Below are 17,948 nucleotides of genomic sequence, written 5' to 3'. Positions count from 1 at the left end.
CCAATGAAAATATTATGGTTCTGAGTAGTATCACGATACCACAGCGAAAATGAGGCAGATGTGCCTTTTGTCATTTATGAAAAGATAAATCACTTTTCTATAATACATCAATGATATTTCAATGGAATAAATTACTTATTGACTTATTCATACTTCAAAAACAGCATCAATAAGTGATTAACATAGGGGGGGATCAAAATAAAATAAATAAATTAAATAAAAATCAACCAGCCACCCTCCTCCCCTGACAGTCCCTTCATAAGTAATGAACAGTCCCTAAAGTGCGGTGAGGTTTGTGGGCCGTTACTGCCAGAAAGAGAGAAATGTGAAAGGCTCGTTTCTCCTCTGACATATCACATACCTGTGTTCGGCTGGCTCGGCTGTTCAGGTACTTCTGGGCAGTCATGACACCAAGAAGAGGACTTCTCCGTCGCCCGGTAAGCCGATGGCCGCCGCATTTGACAGGAATACATTAACGTTACTGTCTGTGTCTGTCACCCCCGTTCAACCCACAATCGGTGGGATTCGCCTTTCATTTCTGCTGCTGGTTGAAATATGTAGGCTGCTCGCACAGCGCACTGAATGATTTAAGCCTATTTTGCTCGCTCAAAACTATTTTTAGTCGCAAATGCGAGTGCCGTGATGGATGGATCGCCACACTACTGTCATTTTATTCCGCCCGTCACGGCACGCCGTTTGACTGCGTTATCAAAACGCCGCTATTATTCGGCCTTGCTTTTAACTTATTCCACCGAATACCGAATGTGTGTTTTTTTGCAATATTCGGCCGAATATATTCGGTTACCGAATATTCGGTGCATCCCTAATTTTTTGTCAAATGAAGGTTTTATTTTTTATTCAACATTCATTTACCCAGGAGGTCCCATTGAGATTCAAAATCTCTTTTACAAGAGAGACCTGGCCAAGGTAGCAGCCAATCACAACACATTAAAATGCAACAAATACAACATACAATAAAAAGGTCCACAATAAAATGACTTCAAACATAGTGGCCTCAAGAAAAACAAGCACGACTCTATTTTTGCAGATGGTTCCATATCCAAGGTGCAGACTACCCAGGGTCCATTAAAAGTAACCACTTGGAGGAGCGTAGCTGGTCCCTACCAGAGCTGACACACAGAGGGGTGCAGAGGTAGGCTGGAAGTTTGTCCAATATTGCTTTATAGATAAATACATGCCAGTGCTGTTGTCTGTGAGTGGTCAGTGACGTCCAACTCACCAAATCATAAAGAATGCAGTGGTGAGTAAAGGACTTTGCAAATGTTGAGATGCATGTACTGAATCAAGGCTACGTAAAATGGAGGAGATTGCCTTCATACACAGTATTTCACTGTAATCAATTACAGACAGAAAGGCAGGTTGCACAAAGTTTTTATAAGCACTGAAACTAAAACAAGCCTTATTTTTAAAATAAAAGCCAATCTTTACGTTACGCTTCCTAACTAGAGCAGCAATATGTACATTAAAAAAAAGGCTGTCATCTATCCATATACCCAACTACTTGTACGAGGGCAAGTTTTCAGTGGATTTACCATCAGAAGTGAAAATGCTAAAATCATCATGCAACTGTGAGCAAGCTCTTGAGAAGACCATGAACTTTGTTTTCTGAGCGTTTTAAACTCAGCAGAGCGGTTTGTAATGACTGAAATGCAGTCTAAAGCTCTTGCACCGCCTGCACTGTGGAAGGAGCATGCATGTAAATGACAGTGTCATCCACATATGAATGTTTTTTCCTTGAATGTCTTTACTCAAATCATTTACGAAAATCACCAAACTTGCATATTTATTTATTTTGGATCAAAGTACTGAAATTATGGATAACATTGTTTGTAAGCTTTTCGTTAGTAACGTACTGTAATGTTTATTTTTTAAAGAATATATTTGTCTTCGGTGGGAGTGGGGAGCCCGATATGGGTCAAATTTGAGGGTCCCTGGAATGGTTTGCCATTCTGGTCAATCAAGCTACATTCCAAGGACCCTGACACACCAAGCCAACGGCTGGCCGTCAGTCAAAGTTGGGCCATTGGTGTCTGCCGCCCTAATTGGTACAATGTGTCCCGCACTGTTGGCCCTTGTCAGTGCTAGTTGACTTTTTTTTGGCATCAGCAATAGTGGGAACCAGTCAGCAAATAAAATCTCTGATAGGCAGCTCAGCTCAACAAGGAAAGTAAACAAAGAGCTAAAGCCAAGAGGGAGTGAGATCGAAAATAACTTGTTACACAAGGATAGATTGTTTTTCTTTAGCCACTGAGCTCTTAAGCACAAATGTTTCCTGATGGTTTGTGTTATTGTTCACTGGTGTGCGGTAAATACCATCTGTTCTTTCAACATTGGATTGTGTTGTTAATGTGCTAATTAGCTAACTATGGCATTGGGGGGGGGGGGGGGGTCTTTTCACGCTGGCCAAAACATACATGTTTGTTGGCTGTTGGTTCTGTGTGTTCATGTGCACCTTTTTGACCAAGACACAATTGGTGTGTCTGGGCCTTAACACTCTATAATATAGGTTAACAGAGTAAAAAATTAGTTCAAATCAAACAGAGTGATGTCAGAAAGTGACCAAATTCTTATGGAATGCCCCTGATATTAGCATTACTCACTGGCTGATGTTGGCTATGGTGTCCATCCAGCTGCGAATGCGAACCTTGTTGCGTATATTTGGAGGGTTGCTGAACTCGTGCACTATAGCGATGTGATAGGGATAGGGCCCCTGGAAGAGCTGACGCTCCAATGCTACTGAGTCAATCTGAGGAGAGCACAGAGAGAGAGAGGAGTGTTCCAGTGAGCACAAAAAGAACAAGGGAAGAGAAACGAGACAATCAGGTAGAAGGAGAATTATTTGAGCATTATGGAAAGCATGGAGAATTGTTTGCCTAGCTTTGCTTCACATGTAGGAGAATTTATCTTTATTTGCGGCTCCACGGATCAAAAGGAACAAAAAATGTCCAACTGGCTGAAAAACAAAATCAGCTGGATTCTCAGTGATTGTTACTCAAGCCTTCCATTGTTGTTTAAAAATAAAAGCCTAAAAAAATTATCTTTGCTGGAGGACTTTCAGTATGAGCCAAATGCAGAAATTTTGTAGCGTGCCTTAACAGTATAGAAACAAAAATCTGTAATTATATTGACACTGCAGTTTTGGATTTTGGCACAAAATAACTAATAAAAAATATCTGCATAACTACAGTTTTTTTTCTGTGAACACAAAGTATGTCTGAATTTAACTTTAATTCTGATGAGTGATGGCAGCATATATTATGATCTAAATGTTCACTGTCATGCCTGGTTAACAGATACTGACATGTCTTTAGTACACTGTAGATTAGTTTCATTGATATATTACTGGAACAAGAATCAAAGATGGCTCCCAGTCACTTGAAAACTTAAAACTGCTCACCTAGCCACATTTCCCCTGTTCACGCTCTGCCTATAAAGATTACACTGGGCTGACATCACACACTTCATAGGGGACCTATTATGCTCTTGTATTTTGTGTCATATAAATAGAGTTAGAATAAAGGATGTTCATATCACACATGACCTAAGTTTCAAATAATGAGGTACACATATGTGCAAGTAATTTGTAAGTAATTTGAGCAAAAACCTTAGGTTAACTACTGTTCTGAACACTCCGTTTACCAACAGTTCTTTCTACTCTGGCAACAGTATCACACTACAGAATTGTGTGCCTGATTTCTTTACATAATCATCTGCTCCTTGCATGCTACTCCAAATGTTTACATTGTTTAATCTACACTGCTGCATGTAGCTACATGCTAATATCAGGGAAACATGTAAACTCATTTGCTTTGTTACAGTCATTTCCTGTCTGCAATGACGGTGCAAAGACATCAAGATGCGGAAAACCCAGACACACCGGCCAATCAGAGCTGACTGGGCTTTTTTCAGGAGGGGGGCTTCAAGAGACAGGTGCTAACTGGAGTGTCTCACACAATGGGTGAATACAGGTGTTCCAGTACAGACAGTTAAAGCATGTAAACATGTTCTCGTAGAAACCTTATATACACATATGAACCTTAAAATGAGCAGAACAGGTCCTCTTTAAAATTGCTTTTCAGGCATAAACTGTAAAAAATAATGGATGTTGCTATGGTAGTATCACCCACAGGTTTGTGGACTCACATTTTTTTTGAGCCAGAAGTGACCATATTAGGGTGAGAGGGTGGAGCTGTAGAGCAGTGACGAGTGGATTTGACTGACAGGTTGAGGACACCATCAGCAGACAGCCTGTCAATCAAGCGGCCCTGCACTTGATGACGTGTAATTTTAAGCCTTAATAAAAATGTAAACAGGTAAGTTATATAAAAATTCACCCTCTGCACAGTTGTCATGAAGGGGGAAACAGCTATAGGGACCAAAACCATTTTTTGTACCAGGTTGTAAACATATTTATTTCTGCTGGAAAGCTGGCCATTTCAACATGTGGGTATATGGGGATTGACTCCATTCGATGAACTGCAATTTTTGCCGCCTCAGTGTTGGCAACATTTTTAAGCCCCAAAGGCTGCTCCTTTTTTTAAGGCTTTGGGAACATTTCACTAATGTAAAACCTTTATCATTTGTGAATTCATAATAGAAAGAGTAATAACTGGGTGTGTTTGCAGTTTGAGGTGTCCTGTCAACAGTTATACAGATGTCTCTTTTATTATGGAGGTCTATGAAGAAAATACTTTTGAGCTGCAGGGGATTTTTCTGTTGCAATACCACAGTGGGCCACTGACACAAATTGTCAGCAAGGCTGAGTGGCTGTGTGGTATCCAGCTCTCCTGATAGGACTCCAGTTAGGACTCTATTTCTAAGGCAACAGAGGTGACATCACAGATGACCAACCTGGTGCATAGGACGCATGTAGATGATGCGGTTCCTCTCAGGAGGCATTCTCAGTATCTGATCCAGGACCTGTTCCATGTCCAGCTTCTTACACTGAGCGTAATCAAACCTGTTCACTATGGGTGCGCTTTCTACTCGCAGCTGCTTCAAAACTCGACATCTGGTGGCTACAAAAAGAGAGGGGACACAAAGAGACAAAGCAGTTTGAGACTGAATGTTTTTCAACTGGATGTATCTAGAGGACTACACCACTTTCACACAAAACCATGGGCTGAAGGAAGAAGTGTTCTCCCCTCGTTTTATTTACACCAACACAGGTCTACAAATAAGTTTGCTTCACTGAGTTATCTGAGCTATCAGTACTAACCCTTACACTATACAATCAAAGACTGTGTTGCTGCCAAACAGGAAATCAGTCACTGGTTTTGGACAAGCCGATTTATTGGCCTAAAACTGGTATCGGCTGATATTTGCCTTGTTGACTGCCATCCACCTATCGAATTTTGCGGAGGCTGAAAGTCAGCATTATTTTGTCCCAGAAACAATACAGTGGAAAATGTGTTTGGAACAAACAGAGATCTTCCCCGGGATGCTGTTGGGATGAAAGCACTATTGATGCATCAGGGAACACACCTTATTGTTTCCCTGAGTTTGCTCCATTGTGAACAACAAACCGGTGTTGACATCAGCAGGAGAGCTAGCTAATGTTAGTTGTTGGCAGCTACTTAATGTTAGCTAGTTGGTGAACAGCTGATTATGATGTGTTCAAGCTCTATTCAGTAAAAATTAGTATTAAGAGAAGGTATATTGTAATGTTTTCATGATGTGCTCAAATAAAATTATGTAAAATGTAGTTTTTGGTGAGAAACTTAAATAAGTTGTTTGTAAGAGAAATGTGTTGACATCTTAAAAGCAATTTAAAAAAGACATTAGAGAGGGAATTAGTGTTTAATTTATACTATAAAGGGGTTTGATATTTTTCTTTATTAAAGGTTATATTAAAGGATGTTTCATAAATGTGTAATTTTGCTCATTCAAAAGGTAGTGTAATGAAGGTTGAATGATTTTAAAACAGTTTTTTTTATAATGAAGAATCTGTTGTTTCCCTGGCACAAAAGGTTAATTAAAAAAAACAAAACAAAAACAAAACATACAATAACAACAAAAAACATTGGCATCAGTATCAGCTACTGGCAAAATATGGCCAATAGCTGATACTGATACTGATACTGATTTCAAATATTGGTATTGGTTCAGAATTTTGCAGTGCATCCCTACATTATTATATTGATCCTTCAAAGTCAATAGGGGTCATTTTCTTTTTCAGTCGGCTAGACTTCCTTCTCTAGTACCTACCTCACAAATTCAACATAAAAAAAAAATGTATAAGTATAAAAATAATCAGAGCAACAATAGCACCAATACTCCATTTTTCCCAAATGGTAGTTGAAAATTACGAACACATTTTTAGTTCAAAGAATTCAAAAGGACAAATGAGGAAAAACATCCATATGAGTCATCAAATATCAGAGTTCTTGTCTGTCTGTTACCATGAATGAACATCATCTTGGGGCAGTCTTTGAGGACCAGGTCAGTGATTCCACAGTTGGTCAGAGTGATGCCCACCAGGTTCTTACTCTTCAGAGACAAAATCTGCACAAGCAAAAGTATGTTAAATATACTGAGAAAGAAAACACAAATACAGCTGTTAAAGCCAACATTAATACCCTCTCACATGTGCATCCTGGCTCAGTGGAACTCTTATCACACTGATTTTGCATAAGTAATTCCCACTAAAAGCATTTACAACAAAAAAAACAACACAGAAACCAGGGTGTGCCACTGTCTGAACAACAAATAAGGAAGAAGGGACCTCTGAGCCCCAGCTGCAACACTCTGGCTCCCCCCAGGGGAGGAAAAAAATAATATTTTACTTTGTAACAGGTTTACTAAGTAAATTTTCATACTTAATATATACAGTGCAACTACATACAATATAAAACATACAAAAAGTGTGTGTGTGTTTGTGTTTGTGTGTGTGTGTGCGTGCACCTGTACGTGGTCATCCTCAGTGACTGGGTCTGAGGTGCTGGTTGATTTGTCAGCCATTCGTTTCCTCCTCACTGTAACTCGAGGTCTGGCTCTTGAAAGATCTTAACAACATAGAGTAAAACTATCACCTTAAGTAACACAAAGACAGTGTTAAACATTTAAGTGTCTTTTACTGCCAAATTATTAAGTATTTTAAAACAACTGTAGGCAATACAGTTTTAAGCATCAATTTAGCATCGCAGTCTCAGAACATTATCAGACTCACGATAGACAGAAAAAAAAGGAATAAAATCAATGCAGCAGAACCAGAGATGTCGTCTTTTTATCCCACGTTCTTCTTCCTTGTTGAAACCTGGTACCAACATTACCCACAAGGCAACTGAACTGCTGACAGTTCAGTCGAACTTTCAGGTGGGCTATACTAGTATTGGCTAATACAGTGGCAAGAAAAAGTATGTGAACCTTTTGGAATTTCATGGTTTTCTGAATAAATTTGTCATAAAATGTGATCTGATATTCATCCAAGTCAAGGGTATTGACAAATATAATGTGTCTAAAATAATACCACAAAAAAATTGATCTTTCATGTCTTCATTGAGAATAACAAAAAAAACTCAGAGTGCTTGTGGAAAAAGTATGGGAACCCTTGAGTTAATGACCTTAAAGCTAATTGGAGTCAGGTTATAGCACACCTGGAGTCTCGTTAAGACAATGAGTTTGGAGGTGTGGACTACAGCTACTTTGACTTAAAAAAAAACCCTCAAACTTTTGGAATTTGTTCTGCGCAAGAAGAACACGCTTATGTGAGCCATGCCTTGCCAAAAAGAGCTTTCAGAGGATCTACGATCAAGAATTGTTGATTTACATAAAGCTGGCAAGGGTTACAAAGTGATTTCAAAGACTTTAGAAATTCACCAGTCTACAGTTAGGCAAACAGTCTACAAATGGAGACACTTTGGGACTGTTGCTACTCTACCAAGAAGTGGACGCCCAGTCAAAATGACACCGAAAGCACAACGAAGACTCATTAATGAGGTAAAGAAACAACCCCGAATGACAGCCAAAGATTTGAAGGCATCATTGAAACTGGCTAACATTTCTGTTCACGAGTCTACAATACTTAAAACACTGAACAAGCAGGGTATCTACAGCAGGACACCACAAAGGAAGCCACTGCTTACTAAAAACAACATTGCTGCATGCCTGAAGTTTGCAAAAGAGCACACTGACACTCCACAGCGGTATTGGCAAAATGTTTTGTGGAGTGATGAAACTAAGATTGAACTATTTGGAAAAAACACACAGCACTACATCTGGCATAGAAAGGGCATAGCATATCATCATGAAAACATCATCCCAACCGTAAAGTTTGGTGGAGGAAACATCATGATTTGGGCCTGCTTTGCTGCATCAGGGCCTGGCCAGCTTGCAATCATTGAGAGGAAGATGAATTCCCAAGTTTATCAGACAATTCTTCAGGATAATCTGAAGATGTCTGTACGTCAGCTGAAACTGTGTAGAAGGTGGGCGATGCAACAGGACAACGACCCAAAACACCGGAGCAAGTCCACAACAGAATGGCTTCAGAAAAACAAAATCCGCCTTTTGGAGTGGCCAAGTCAGAGCCCAGACCTCAACCCAACAGAGATGCTATGGAATGATTTGAAGAGAGCCATACACATGAGACGTCCAAAGAATTTGACAGAGCTAAAGCAGTTCTGCCAGGAAGAATGGGCTATTTCTAAATTCCTCCTCAACGATGTGCAGGTCTGATCCACAGCTACAGGAAGCGCCTGGTTAAAGTTATTGCTGCTGGGGGGGGGGGGGGGGTTCAATTACTTTTTCCACTGCCATTTTGAATGTTGAATGAGTGTGTTCAATAAAGACATGAAAGATCAGGTTTTTTTGTGTGTTATTATTTTAAACACATTGTATTTGTCAATACCCTTGACTTAGATAAAGATCAGATCACATTTTATGACAAATTTATTCAGAAAACCATGACATTCCAAAAGGTTCACATACTTTTTCTTGCCACTGTATGACCTCAAGTCACGAGCCTCAGGCAGAGATGAGGAGCAGACTGCAGAGAAAGCTCACTTCAGCTTTTTTAATTTTCACGAGTAGTCTTCAGACCCAGCCAACACTGACTCAAGTGACATCACTTAAGGACATTTATCAGACTTCAGAGAGCTCTATCTGCTGACACGAAAGGCTTTACACTACTTCTTCACATTAGCAGAAGAACTCCTCATTACTTGCAAACAGATTTTGTATACAATTAAGCAACTACTGACTCAAGGTAGCACCAAAACATAAATTTAAAGCAATAAAACTCAAATTTCTATGTGTGTACATTAATGGAATGATAAACTCAAAGGGCAGTCAAAGAGCACAGATCTCTGCCAAGGTCAAATGCCACATCTCGCAACTAAAGCAAAAAATAACCTGTATCCACCCCGATTTGCATCTGCTCCAAAATGTTATAGGTTCTTCCTTCTTCCTGCTGACAGACAAAAAAACAAGACCAAGCCAAAAACATAGCCTCCTTCTCAGAGGTTATGACCTAAGAGAGTTCTTTTTAGAGATATTGAAATCATTTAGGTTTAGCAGTGCTGGCACAGACACAGCGCTATTGTATGAGTAAAAACACATTTATGACTGCCTTAGTTGCATTACATAGCATTGTCAGTGTTCATTTATGGACATAACCCCTGTAGAAATGACACGTTAAACCAACTTCTATCATGTAAAACACAAAAAATTGATTATAAACCAGAATTACTGCCCCGCAGTTGTATACCTCTGCGCACCAGTCAAGTTCTCTTACAGTTTACATCCATGTCTGTGAAAACATGGATGGTTGACACACATCGCCCCCCAGACAGCACAGACAATCTATATAATCAGCACAGTTTCAAGGTGGACACCCAAGATTAGTGTCATCAATTCAGTATCTGACTTAATGTCTCCTCTTCTGTTCGTGAGATATGACATTGAATAATGACCAGAAAAGTGTTCTATGTAGAACATTATGATGTCACAGTGAAGCTGACCTTTGACCCTTTGGATATAAATGTCATCACTTCATTATTTTATCCTATTGTGTGAAGTTTTGTCATAATGAGCATATGAATTCTTGAGTTATGGCCAACAACATATTTTGTGAGGTCACACTGACCTTGACTTTTGATCTTCAACCACAAAATTCTAAATCAGTTCATTCTTCAGTCCAAGTGGACATTTGTGTCAAATTTACAGAAATTCCCTTACGGTGTTCCTGAGATATTGTGTTAATGAGAATGAGATGGATGCAAGGTCACAACAACCTTGACCTTTGACCCTTGACCACCAAAAACCAATCAGTTCATTGTTGAGTCCAAGTGGACATGTGTGCTAAATTGAAAGAGATTCAATTGTGGTGTTCTTGAAGATATCTTGTTCACAAGGATTGGACAGACAGACAGACGGATATACACCGATCAGCCAAAACATATTATTTATACTATAATGGGGTGGGCAAGCAAATGATTAACTTTGTTGAATAATGTGTTGATTTTTAGTTACGTCTGATTCCTTGATTTAGCTCAGTTTCACTTGCTTTCATTTTACTCTGATAAATTGGGGCTTGTCAGTAACAGTGGCTAGGTTGTAAGGTTGGCAACCATTGTGAGAAATTGGCAACCAATTCAAAGCCTTTGACTGCCATCAGTGGGTAGCAGTTCTTCATTCTTTGGTACTTGCGGTCTTTTCCCAATGTATTTTTGCTGAATGTCACAATTCCCTCTCTTGGATGACATACACTTTTAGTAATGAGTGGATCTTCAAGCATTTAAAAAACTATATTAATTTCGACCGGATTATGTGAACTGCATATATTCCCATAACATCCCATGGAGGGAGTCTAACTCTTACTCTTGTTCTATTTTGTCCTGAAAATGTTGGTGTGCAACCCCGTTCTGTGGATGATAACTGAGGTGCAGACTTCCATCTGTGTCACCGGTGAGGAGATAATACAGAGAGTGCTGGACGGAGCAGTGAGTGACAACAACCCGCCCACATTAATAGAGTACTGTTTGAGGTAGAAACATTGAACAGACTTAGGGTCTAGGTACCATGTCTGAAGGGTTACTTTTGGTATCAAAGGTACTATACCGATAGTGTTTGCTGGAAATAGGGCTTAAAGAAAAAGCAGCTGCACTCCCCTAAGGTGACAGTTAGTGGGCAGATATTAAATGTGCTTGGTGCTCAGTCTTACCTGTCTCAGATATCAGGGACACAGAGGACATACGAGTGCAAGATCGGGTCAAAGGTCGTCTAGGAACAAAGTCCTCATCACTGGCCTGACCCTGCTGCAAACCTGAACCTGTAGCAGAAGCATATCCAGCAGGGGCAGGTTGTCTCTCTCCCTGTCCAGCCAGCAATAGTGGTCTCCTAGAGGCATGGTTTACAGCAGCACCTCTGGGCTCCAGACTGTCCGCACAGGCAGGACCAGAGCCCTGTCTCACCACAGCTTCCCTTGTGCAATTGTCCCCTGCCTGTTCTCCAGAGGGGCCCTCTGTGTTGTCATTAGTCCTGCCAGTTGCTGTTGCTCTGTCCGTGGTTGTGGTTGCTCTGTGGGAAGTCCCTGCCACCACCCTTCCACATCCACCCACCTGCCTGGATACAGCTGCTCCAGGCCCAGCCCTGCCCACAGATCCAGTCACTGGTCTCACTGCGGTCCTTGCTGTTGCCCCAGCACTCCCAGTGCCCCGTACTGTCCCACCGTCAGCCCCAGGTCTCCCAGTAGTCTCCACAGTCTCAGTAGCAATTCCTTTACCGCTAGTCCTCCTGCTGTTCTCAGCAGCAGCTTTCATGTCTGCCTTGATCTGTTCACTGGTCACCTGACAGCTCTTCTCACAGCTGCTTTCTAACACCTGAGCCTTTGTCTGATCTGCCGAGACTGCCACTGATACAGCCACATTGTTGCTCCGCCTCAAAGGGGTCTTTCCTTTACCTGAAAACACACACATTTATGTTACACTGGTGAGGTAAACCAAGCTCTGTTATTTTGACCATTTTCTTCTGTTTTTCAATGAACAAGAAAGGTAGGACTTTTTCCCCTCACGTATGCCCTCATACTGTAGCTGTTTTCTTACTGACCCCAGTCTACACCATAGACTGAATATAAAGATGGACAATGAATCTCTACTTCCTGAAGCCAAAATATCCTGGATACGGCCACAGCCATCTTGCGCTGGTGATGTCACTTGGAGCCAGAGTCTACCCAATAGCAATTTCCGCGGTATTGAGTTCCTGCCCAAACACCCATCCAACCAATTGCGAGCAGCCATTGATTAGGAGCACACAGCTGTCACTCATGACACCCCCCAACACCTCCATATGTTTAGGCTTCACTATGGGGGAACTATCATCTCGTCCATCTTTGTTATTAAGTCTATGGTCTACACCTAAAACCCAATGTGACATGGTAAGCTCATTAAACTAACTGCTGGAACTGCTAGGTGTGTTGTGTGTTGTGCTGACACCTTCTGCACAGGAAGCTGGCTGCTGCAAACAGGTTGCTGGCATTAGCCTTGAAACAAGGCCTTCCTCTTCCTCGCTGTCAGAGTCTGAGATGACCAGTGGGGGCTTTGGAACAGCAGTACCAGCTGGCCTGCACTGCTGGACTAAACCACTGGGACCTGGAGGTGGGTAGGGTGTATCAGTTGACATCAAAAATTTAAAAGAATCTTCCTACTTGACCTGAGAGTCTTAGAGCACAAAAACACTTAAGCTGCATTTCATTAGTCGCTGAACATGCCCTCACTGACTTTCCCTTGGTGAGAGCTATCTTCGGAGGGCTGAGGGAGTAAATGAACAACTATGGTCACTCAAGAGGTATATATTACCCACAACACATTGCAGTTATTCATTTAATGCAAGAGAATATTGGCAGATAGTTTCTCAAGAAAGTCTCTGATAGCTTGCTATAAAACTGAATAAAGTCTTATAATTAATTGCATTTAATATTTACTTTGATTGGTGTACTGTAATTTCTTTTTTCCGATATTATCTGTAGATGCATGGAAAATTTGCTGTTTTACAGGATGTCATAAATCTGTAGCAATAATAGTTATTATAATGATGATACAGATCACAAACAGATGTGTCTAAATCAGAAAATGATGCAGCAGTTAACAAGTGCCTGCCGATGTATTGCAATTATGTGCAGAAGATGCCTTCGCCTCATAAAAGAGAGTCTGCAGGTATATCTGATGATTTGTAAAAAGAAAAGCATAAAACATACTGAGCACAGCCAGTGAAAAAAACTTTTACTATGCTGGATTTGTAATTCAAGAACAGAGAACCCAGCTTAATGTGAGTGACTGTAGCCTGTGTGTGTTTAATCACAGGATTTTATTAACAGGTGCGGCTTTGACTTAGACATAAATGACAGGTAACTGGTCATTTATGGTACTGAGTTTTACAGCTATACTAAGAGCTGAGGTAAAGTGAATGAGGGCAAGTGGAACTACTAATGAAACGCAACATTTGTGTAAAAAACATGTCATCTTAACCTCTGCTAACGATGAAAAAAGAGCTGCTCCAAACCTGCTTGCTCCTCATCAGGAGGTTGTGATGTTCCAGCCGGACGACTGGGCCCTGGAGCCACATCGGCTTCTTCAACTCTCACCTCCCCTTCTGCTCCTTTCAGCTCTATTTGAGGCTCAGCCTCCATATTCTCCTCCTCCAGCATCAGCTCATCCTCCTCCTCTTCCTCATCATCCTCCATCCCATTTACTTCCACTGGTACTATGAAAAAAAACAAAACAACAACAACAACAACAAAAAAAAAAAACTCACCAAGGAGGTTATGTTTCTGGTCCAATATGTTTGTCTGTTAACAAGATCTCTCACAACAGAAACATGTCAAATTTCAATTGCCATAAGTCTGACTCGCTTCCCATTTAGAGTGCCTTGCAAAAGCATTCTTGAACTTTTCCACATTTTGTCACGTTACAAGCACAAACTTAAATGTATTTTATTGGGATTTTATGTGATAGACCAACACAAAGTAGTGCATAATTGTGAAGTGGAAGGAAAATGATGCATGGTGTTCCAGATTTTTTACAAATAAAAATCTGAAAAGTGTGGCATGCATATGTATTCAGCCCCCTTTTCTCAGATTTTTATTTGTAAAAAATCTTGAACACCACGTATAATTTTTCTTCCCCTTCACAATTATGCACATCTGTGTTGGTCTATCACATAAAATCCCAATAAAATACATTTAAGTGTGTGCTTGTACCATGACAAAATGTGGAAAAGTTCAAGGGGTATAAATACTTTTGCAAGGCACTGTAGCTCTTGTCATCTTTTTAAAGAGCATTAATATTCCCAGATAGGATTCAAGTGGGCTTCTTTTAGCACCATTGGCCCTTGTTTTGTTTATATTAAAGGTTTTCTAAAGATTGTTGGAAATTGTTTTTATTTAAAATTCAGCTGAAGTCAATAAAAAATGAAAATGTAAAAAGCAAAGGGTTCTTAACACTTGGCCTACAGTAAATAGATGTTGTTATCGAGCTGCTGTGCTGTGAATGCTGCTGCTCCACTGACTAAGAATGCAGAAGGGACTTGCCATTGTGCTGTTGTTGCTGCTGCTGCTGCTGCTGCTGCTGCTGCTGTTGTCTTTGGTTGTTATTGTTAATGTTGTTGACAGGTGGAGGAGCAGGCGGCAGGTTGGCCTCATTGTTGTGGTGGTGGTGGTTGTTGTTATTGTCATTGTCATTGTTGGAGTTCTGGTTGCTGACAAGTGCTGAGGACACACCAATACCAGTTCCTGCACTCAGGCCCACCCTAGCACAGCCCTGTCACACACACACAATGCATAAGGAGCACATCTGGTATCAGCCACAAACTCAGTAAAGTAGGACTGCGAATACTAAGAGGGCAATACATCTGCTGATAACAATTGGTCAAGTGTCATGAATGTGTCCCAAAATAATGCATTTTCATGTGAAGGCAGTAGAAGGCCTGCACCTTGAAACCCAAACTGCTGACAATGACATGAACAGCTAACATGTGGTTGTTTCAAAACAGGGCAAAATATACTGAATAAAAATATTAAAGCAACTAATTTGTTTTTGCTCCCACTTTTCACAGGTTTATTTTAAAGATCTACGAGTCTTTTCATGCATCTGTGTTATTGAGCACTTCTCCTTTTTCCAACAACAGCCAATCGGCTTGTAGTGAAGTCTGCTGGTCAAGTCAAAATGACCGAAGACGGTGTGTTCGCTTGCTGTGGCAGGTGCTCTGTCCCCACCGAGCCCCCTGTTTCCAGATTAAAGCCACACGTACCTTTCTGGAAATTTTACACTTTTCTTTGTTTAGGTTAAAATGCTATTAATAAGCTGATGGCACACAGACCGAATGCAATGATTGGTCGGAGTTTTCTCCTGTCCTTTCTGTCTTCCCCATGTGGAGGCCTCCGACTGACGTAACTGCTCGCGCTCACAAAAATGGATTACATCTGACTGTGGAGATCCACTCACCGAGGAGTGAGGGACTGCTGCATCCTTGTGTTCACTGAGACATGGATGAATGGTAACATATCAGACTCTGGTGTTGAGCTAACGGGGCTAACACTACACAGAGCAGACAAGGAGGCTGCATCATCTGGTAAGCTCCGTGGTGTATACACAAACATATGATGGTGCTGTGATGTGAAGAGGATCTCCCAGTTCTGCTCTCAGGATGTGGAGTTTTTGACTGTGAAATGTCGACCCTTTTCATCTTACTATTGCACTATATGTTCTTTCTTATATGTTGCACAAATTGTTTTTAAATATTTTGTTTCTTTTTGCTTGGGGTATGCGAAATGTCATTTCGTTTATGTGCTGCGCATAAAAATGACAAATAAAGAAGTTCCGTTCATAATGTTATATATGACAACACAGCATCCAGTTGCTAATGGCTAACTACTGTAGCGTAGCCTCTGAAACATAAACGTTATCTTCCTTGTGCATTTCCACTTACTAGTAACGTTAACACTACTATCTAACGACTGTCTTGGTTGTAACGTTACACTCGCGCTCCTCTTCGGTGTTTCTCCCGTTACCTTGCCAACGCCTACGTCTATCATAGACGAGTAGGCCTGTGGAGGGAGGTGGAATAGCAGGATGAGGGGGATGCCTTTTTCAGGGGGACCTTAAGACCCTCCCTGCCTCCACTGTGGCACACAGGTAATTTCATTTAATTAATTTAATTAATTTGATTAATTTAATTAATATACTTTATCAATCCACAAGGGGGAAATTCGATGTACTACATTCAATTTAGTGTCAACAGTTAACCTAACCTGCAAGTCTTGGACTCTTGGAGGTGTAAACCCATGCTGACACAGGGAGAACATACTGTACAAACTCCTTTTAAAGTCAAACAGTTTATCATATATAGGAAGGGATGGAGGTGGGATTCTGAGTGGATGCTGGAGACAAATAGATTTCAGAAAACGCCCTAAGCATGCATGTGAAAGATGCATATGACTGTTACTGTGTGTGTGTATTTGTAAACATACTGTGTACCTTGGGTGGTTCTCTGAACATCTGGTCCAGACAGATAAACTCCAGACTGGGCAGTAACTCAATGAACTGGGAGAAGGACTCCAGTTTGATAGCATGACAGCGAACCAGAGTCAGATCAACAAGACGACTCCATCTGGACTGATCTGAGGACAAAAACAGGCAGAATGCAACAGCTACAGAGAGCACTACAACACTTCGCTTTTCAAAGAGTGAGAGATTAAAGGCAGCAACAAAATCAAGGCTCCACTTGGAACCAGTAGAGGTTGACCAAATATTACATTATACAGAGAAAATGAGCTCACCACAAACATGGACATTAATTATCAGGCAAATAGTGGTGAGTGTGAGTGAGAGTGAGTGTGTCTTACCTGTGATCCAGTGGTGAGGGTTGTGCAGGTGAGGACAGTTGTAGATGAGCAGGTATTTAATATTGGTGAACACCTCGTTCACCACCTTTATGCCAATATCAGTGATGATGCCTGGGTTCTCAATGACATCAGCCAGACCATACTTCACCAGCTCCGAGTGACTCATCTTGCCTGCATTTACACACACACACACAGACACACACCTGTAAACCTCACATATTTCAACTCAACTTATTCAGTTCAAGTCACGAGGAACAGGATTCAAGTTTCAGAAAGGTTATAATTATCTAGAGCAGACCTGACATTTTTAAACGTTTAATTTTTTTCCTAAGTTCATTCATGTGGGATACATAATCACAGCACACGGTGGGACAGCCAGGACCCAGCTGTTCAGAAGTAATCTGATTGGGTTTTGGATATCGGATTAGATCAAATCTTGAAAATGGGTTGTTCAGAAGAACAAAAAGATTCTCTTATCTGGTGAGATCATGTAATCCAATCATGGTTTTGATCTGGATCAACCCTTTAATTTGTGTTGTTCACATTTTGGTGGGATTGGGATACCTTTGATCCAAAAAACACCCTTCGGATGGGTGGATTCAGGCTGGATATCAGGAACAAAATGCAAAAAAACTTTCAAATCAGTCAAGTGTATCTATCCATCTATCCATCCATCCATCCATCCATCCATCCATCCATCTAGACTACCTATTAAGCCTTTAGTAAGGTAAATTCAAAAAAGGTATTGTCTCCATAAAAGAATTCCCCCAATAGCTGTTTATTAATTAAACAAACATTAGAATAACCAAAACGTCTGTTTTGTTCTCTTTGGTGGCACCTATGGTGATAAGCAGTAATTGCAGTGTATATATTGGCAGACTAAGTCTTGAAAACAGGCTGACATATTGATTTGTATGACACATCCAGTTCCTAAATACTTAAAATGCAAGGGCTTTCATCAGTGAACCAAAGGCTCAATTACCATTATAATACCTCATTTGGTGATCAATAGTGACTTAACAGACATTAATTTAAATAGAAGTCTTCAAGATAATAACTTTAATTCTAACTTTATCACTTTATATTAAAC

At 40.6% G+C, this 17,948-nt stretch overlaps 1 protein-coding gene across 1 annotated transcript in view; it reads right to left on the bottom strand.

Annotated features, from left to right (window-relative positions):
* The window catches only part of fbxo38 (F-box protein 38), a 38,838-nt gene that overhangs the window by 5,767 nt on the left and 15,123 nt on the right, over window positions 1-17,948 (bottom strand). The window contains exons 9-18 of the mRNA XM_033632989.2: window positions 16,859-17,029; window positions 16,491-16,633; window positions 14,546-14,774; window positions 13,519-13,719; window positions 12,453-12,608; window positions 11,183-11,920; window positions 6,925-7,025; window positions 6,423-6,525; window positions 4,873-5,039; window positions 2,622-2,767 (exon numbers count right to left, since the gene is read on the bottom strand). Coding sequence (XP_033488880.2) covers window positions 2,622-2,767; window positions 4,873-5,039; window positions 6,423-6,525; window positions 6,925-7,025; window positions 11,183-11,920; window positions 12,453-12,608; window positions 13,519-13,719; window positions 14,546-14,774; window positions 16,491-16,633; window positions 16,859-17,029 — 2,155 coding nt within the window. The remainder of the gene's footprint in view (window positions 1-2,621; window positions 2,768-4,872; window positions 5,040-6,422; window positions 6,526-6,924; window positions 7,026-11,182; window positions 11,921-12,452; window positions 12,609-13,518; window positions 13,720-14,545; window positions 14,775-16,490; window positions 16,634-16,858; window positions 17,030-17,948) is intronic.

This window comes from Epinephelus lanceolatus, chromosome 7, assembly GCF_041903045.1.
Source record: "Epinephelus lanceolatus isolate andai-2023 chromosome 7, ASM4190304v1, whole genome shotgun sequence".
Classification (NCBI taxonomy): Eukaryota; Metazoa; Chordata; class Actinopteri; order Perciformes; family Serranidae; genus Epinephelus; species Epinephelus lanceolatus.
Note: the sequence above shows the minus strand (reverse complement) of the source record. Positions and strands in the feature narration are given on the sequence as shown.